General features: G+C 46.4%; 1 protein-coding gene across 5 annotated transcripts; it reads left to right on the top strand.

Moving 5' to 3' along the window:
• The first annotated feature begins 354 nt into the window (after positions 1 to 354).
• Positions 355 to 4,786, top strand: LOC123085522 (uric acid degradation bifunctional protein TTL). Of its 5 annotated transcripts, XM_044507167.1 has the most exons (8): positions 356 to 717; positions 909 to 969; positions 1,504 to 1,669; positions 1,798 to 1,871; positions 1,949 to 2,006; positions 2,085 to 2,186; positions 2,628 to 2,784; positions 4,153 to 4,786. In XM_044507167.1, exons 3-8 carry the CDS (start codon positions 1,526 to 1,528, stop codon positions 4,614 to 4,616), a joined length of 999 nt encoding a protein of 332 aa, XP_044363102.1. In that variant the 5' UTR covers positions 356 to 717; positions 909 to 969; positions 1,504 to 1,525; the 3' UTR covers positions 4,617 to 4,786. The 5 variants fall into 5 exon arrangements, with proteins under 5 accessions (XP_044363103.1, XP_044363102.1, XP_044363105.1 ...); XM_044507168.1 differs by lacking the exon at positions 909 to 969 and having other exon boundaries at positions 355 to 717; positions 2,628 to 2,748; XM_044507170.1 differs by lacking the exon at positions 909 to 969 and having other exon boundaries at positions 2,628 to 2,748; positions 4,228 to 4,786.
• Positions 4,787 to 4,989: the final 203 nt, after the last annotated feature.

Below are 4,989 nucleotides of genomic sequence, written 5' to 3'. Positions count from 1 at the left end.
TTTTGCAAGTTTCTATATATTAAAATCTTAAACCCATTAGCGCCGGAGTAGGCGAAGGAGCTCGGCATAGGACGGTCGGAGCGTCGCCGGAGGAGCTCGGCAGCGGAGTGCCAGAACATAGCCGGAGTAGGCGGACTGCCGAAATGTCGCCGGAGCAGGCGGAGGAGGTCGACGGTGACCACCGGAGCGTTGTCGGGGTAGACGGACTGCCGGAGCAGCGCCGAAGCCTCAGCCGGTTTTTCTTTGCGGTACAGTTGTGCAGTACCTCCTGATTTTTATTTATTTTTAGATACTGCAAATATTTTTGCGGGCGGCACGTATAAACGATTGGATTATAGCACATCGAGATGCTCTCATACGGCATGTGGTAGAGTTGCTCTACACAACACGGTTCGATCGGTTTCTCCCCTCCTCGCCCTCTCGCCCGATCCCGATAGAACTCACTGGGGCTTGGTATCCTCTCGTCCTGCAGCTGCCTCCACCCGAGAGATCTCCGGCGACCAGACTCCCTACGCTCCTCCGGCCGGTGGATCGGATCCATCCGCCCCCAAACCCCCCCCCCCGAGCTTCCGTTTCTCCTCCGCGCCCAACACCCGAGGTTACCGACACCGCCGCCCCGTTCCTCTTAAACTCTGACGCCGCCGGCCGCCCTGCTCCGCCGTTCCTCGTCAACTCCTCTCTTGCCTCTGCGTTCGCCACCACGCACCGAGGCCCAAGGTAGCGCCCCTAAACTCCTCTCCCTCTCTCATCTCTGTGCGTTCATACAGAGCAATGATCACAGCAACTGTGGGCTATTAAGAACGGGCTTTCTCTCCATTTTTCTCAGAGATGTGCTAGCTAACTTATTCAGTCATCACAACATACATTTTCTAGAGTTTACTAATCGTGGGTGACACAACCCATTACAGGAAAATGCTTCTGAAGTAAATTCCAGTGTGCCTGACCTCGTAAATTACCAGTAAAATACAGGTTGAGGATGCTCCTTGGCTTAGTCTTGCTTCTCACCTTTACTAGTCTTTCTAGTAACCAGGACAAGTGATTTTTTTCAAATCAAACGAAGCAGCAAATAAGATTCATGTGTTTGGCGTGTGCTCTGTGCATGTCTCTGCGTGTGCTGTGCAGCTTGGGTGTGCTCTGCTAATAATGTGGACTGGTACGAAACAGTATAAGAAATCGCTGGGATGATACGAACGCTATATATTCAGCATGAAAGCTCAGTGATATGGGGGCTGTATATTCAAAAATTGTTCAAAAGGTTTCCTCATCCTCCAGCAGGCGTTTCTTTAAAACAATCACACAACTCCATTTGACAATGTTGTGTGTCCTGTTTGACATGAACATGCATTGTGTAGGAAAACACTATTTTGTTGATTTTGGGTACCCCAAACAAACACAACCTTAAACTCCCATTTCCAATAACCAACGAGTGAACTTTTAATCTCCTCACCCGTCAACTCCCATTCAACATCTCTAATTCTAAATCAAACACACTGTCTTGCGTAGTGGAGCAAATCAACCAGTTGAGATGGCGACGTTGAGGCCGCTGACTGTGGAGGATGTGCTGAGGGTGAACGGCAGCCGCCGCTTTGCTGCTGCACTGGCCGCTGCCTCCCCCTTCGATTCTCTCGCCGACGCACTACTCGCCGCCCGCTGCATCTGGCTCAACGAGGTAGGTAGCTCTCCATCTCCGAACCTCTCTTCCCTGCGCCCATCCTCCTGTCTGAATACCCCTCACTTCCCGTACTGATACATGCTGCTCACCTGCGTGTAATCGGGATCGGCGTGGAACAAATCAAGGTAGACGTGACTGGATGGCTGGAGGCCTTCGCTGCTCACCCGCCCATTGGAACCACCTCCTCATCCGTCTCCAAGTCAGTTTCCTTAATTCTACTTCTGCTGGGCTCAATAATGTTCGCTTCTTTCTGTTACTGATCGTTAGTCACTGCAGGTGGAGCAAGGAAGAGCAATCAGCTGCGCTTTCCACAGCCACTGATTCGACCGCGCAGGTTCTACGTTGTTCACTGTGTTCCTTGCATCTGTGATCTGATTTGTGGACTCAATTCGGTTTCTTGCAACTCTTCCAGGAGTTATCCGAGTGGAATGCCAAATACAGGGAGAAGTTTGGGTTTGTGTTCATGATATGCGCGTCTGGGAGGACTGCCCCTGAGGTCTTAGCTGAGCTTAAGGTCTGCATATGTCTATCCTAAACTCCAATATTTGGTTTCTGTAATTTACATGTATGCCTGTTCAGGTCATCTCAACAATTTGTGCATCAGTAACATGGTTTGTCTTCAAAAGAAAGCTATTAGCCCTCTCTGTTAGCTGTTACGGTATTGTTATCTGTGGAATACCAGTAAAATCAGAATCATGGAAGAACTGCTGTTTTCTGAATGACAATAGCGGCCTTCCTCGATGGACCAGAAATTTTGTATTGGAATTAAATTCTGTTCCTTTGGCTTTTGGCATCACCTGGGGTATTTAATTTTGAGTTTAGCCCTGATACAGTGCACTGCGCGAGCTATGACTTGATCACAAAATCATATTAGTAGAAAGCCTTGATACAATGCTTTTCTTTCTATCTCTGTAATGATTTTGAAGTTATCTTATCATCCTGCTTCTCTTTCCAGAGGCGTTATGCAAATAGGCCAATTGTTGAGCTTGAGGCTGCGGCAGAGGAAGAACTGAAGATAAGTGAGCTGCGTCTTACAAAGCTTTTCTCAGCAGAAACTGCTGCTCCCCCTACTTCAGGTGAAAATCATATTAGCCAACCGGATAAAGCTGCAGGTATTGAATTATCTGTTGACTCATTCTGTGGTAAAATGGACATCTGCTCTTCTTTATCCACTTGTTTGCACCTTTTTTTCCTTATGTATCCTATAGTTGAAACTTGAACGATATTGACCTCGCATGCTCGTGCTTTCCTGAGATTGGTGTCTTATTGGTCTATTTGTTCAATGCTACCAAGTCTGTAATTTCCGTCCTTTCACTTTCATAAGCCAGTTCAATTGAGTGAGCAATTTCAACCTGCAATATTTTGTACATCCAAACATCTGTATTGGTATTGGAGCCCATTGCAATACAAAGGTTGATTTAGTATTGGACTCCATGCAAATTCCCAGCCCCCCAATACATACATATCCAAACGAAGCCAATGTGTTTTTGGTCTTTCCGTACATTGGTGCTACACTGCTACTTCCTCCGTCCCACAATATAAGAGCGTTTTGCAAGCTATGTTAACTTGCAAAACGCTCTTATATTGTGGGACGGAGGGAGTACATGCAAAGGCACCAGTTGAATTGTTTTGACGTTTTGTAATTTTTCACTTTGAGCTGAAAATATGGATGCGCCCCATAGGGGTATATATCTAATCTGCAAACATTAGAATACTGACTAGTGTTTGCCAATGCCTGATACTAAGAGCATCTCCAACAGACGCGCGGTGGCGCAGCGCGCTAAAAAAGTTTTGCAGCGCCGAAATAGTGTTTTTGCGTGCAGGAGGTTTTCCAGACGCACAAAAACACGGCGCCCAATGCGGCGGCCCCACCTGCAGCAGCCCGCGCGCACAATCCGGCGCCCCAAATTTGCAGCTCCGCAGCCCGCGCGCACACCCGTGTGCTAAAGTTTGTTAAGCGCGCTCTACTTTACAGCGCCTGCTGGAGCGATTTTTTTTTTGCCTCCGGCGCACACAAACACTGGTTTTTAGCACGTGAGGTAGATTTGGGGTGCCTGTTGGAGATGCTCTAAATAAAAATCTACTATTGCAGTTATTACAAACAATAACTTTCTTTGTAACCTTACAAACAATAACTTTGCATAACGTGGTTCTCTGTTTGTTTATCTGAAGGCAACTGAATTGTCTGTTGACAAATAGAAACTATAGCCTACATGAAAGAGATAAATGCCAGATTCATTCTTAACATTGAAAATAGTTTGTCATTGCTGATTGCGCACTGGAAAGACAACTCCTGGGCATGGATTATTATCAATTTCTTGGACCAGAATTGTTTGTAGTCTGTACCTCCATGATTATCTGGATTGTTCTGTGTACTTTGCTTATGCAGTTATGACAGTGTAACTATCAATAGTAGTTTTTATATCTGTGCAACTTTTGGTAATTTTGCTTTCTTAAGCTTCATTAAAAATTTCAAATAGATCGGATGCGGATTATTGGTGCACACCTTGGAGCTCTTTCCCAGCTTTCTGCCAATAAAGCTCCTGAAATTACAGGTAGCTCCAACCGGACACGCCCTCCTATCACAACCCATGTGCTGGACACGGCTCTTGGATCGCCAGCAGCTGGAATTGAAGTTCACCTGGAGATGTGGAAGGACGCGTCAAGTACCCCGGCATTTGACAACAAAGAATTCAAGGGATGGACAACCCTAGGCACTTCGGTCACAAACAATGATGGACGCAGCGGTCAGCTGATGGATATCGTTGACAATGTCGCTCCTGGTTTCTATCGCATAAGTTTCAATACCTCCAAGTATGCACCATCAGGGTTCTTCCCTTACGTGAGCATCATATTTGAGATAAAAAGAAGCCAGACGACCGAGCATTTCCATGTTCCTCTTTTGCATTCTCCCTTTTCCTTTACCACTTACCGTGGCAGCTAAGGTGTCGATTTGTGTGTAAATCACATTGAGTGATGGTGGTGTTCTGAAACAAGCATAAATGGTCGTAAATCAGGGTGTTTAGTTGGCACTGACATTGTGATACTTGAATAATGTTGTTCCGTGTAATGGGAAGCTTGATTATGCAGTGGCATTGGAGCAGTTTGTTTAAATACTTTTATCACTTGTTATTTGCGATTGGTGGCCTTGAGTGTGGTATTACATCTCCACTGCTAGATGTGACATGTCACATACTTTGCCATCAGAGGTGGAAGCGAAGATATACGAGTGACAGATAGCTTGCCACTTCCCAAGCCCTGACCCCTGAGTGCTCCAGCCACTTCCTGAGACCTCAATGCTTCATGTATGGTAACTA

This window comes from Triticum aestivum, chromosome 4A (genome assembly GCF_018294505.1).
Source record: "Triticum aestivum cultivar Chinese Spring chromosome 4A, IWGSC CS RefSeq v2.1, whole genome shotgun sequence".
NCBI classification, from domain to species: Eukaryota; Viridiplantae; Streptophyta; class Magnoliopsida; order Poales; family Poaceae; genus Triticum; species Triticum aestivum.
This window is presented reverse-complemented; position numbering and strand designations above follow the sequence as displayed.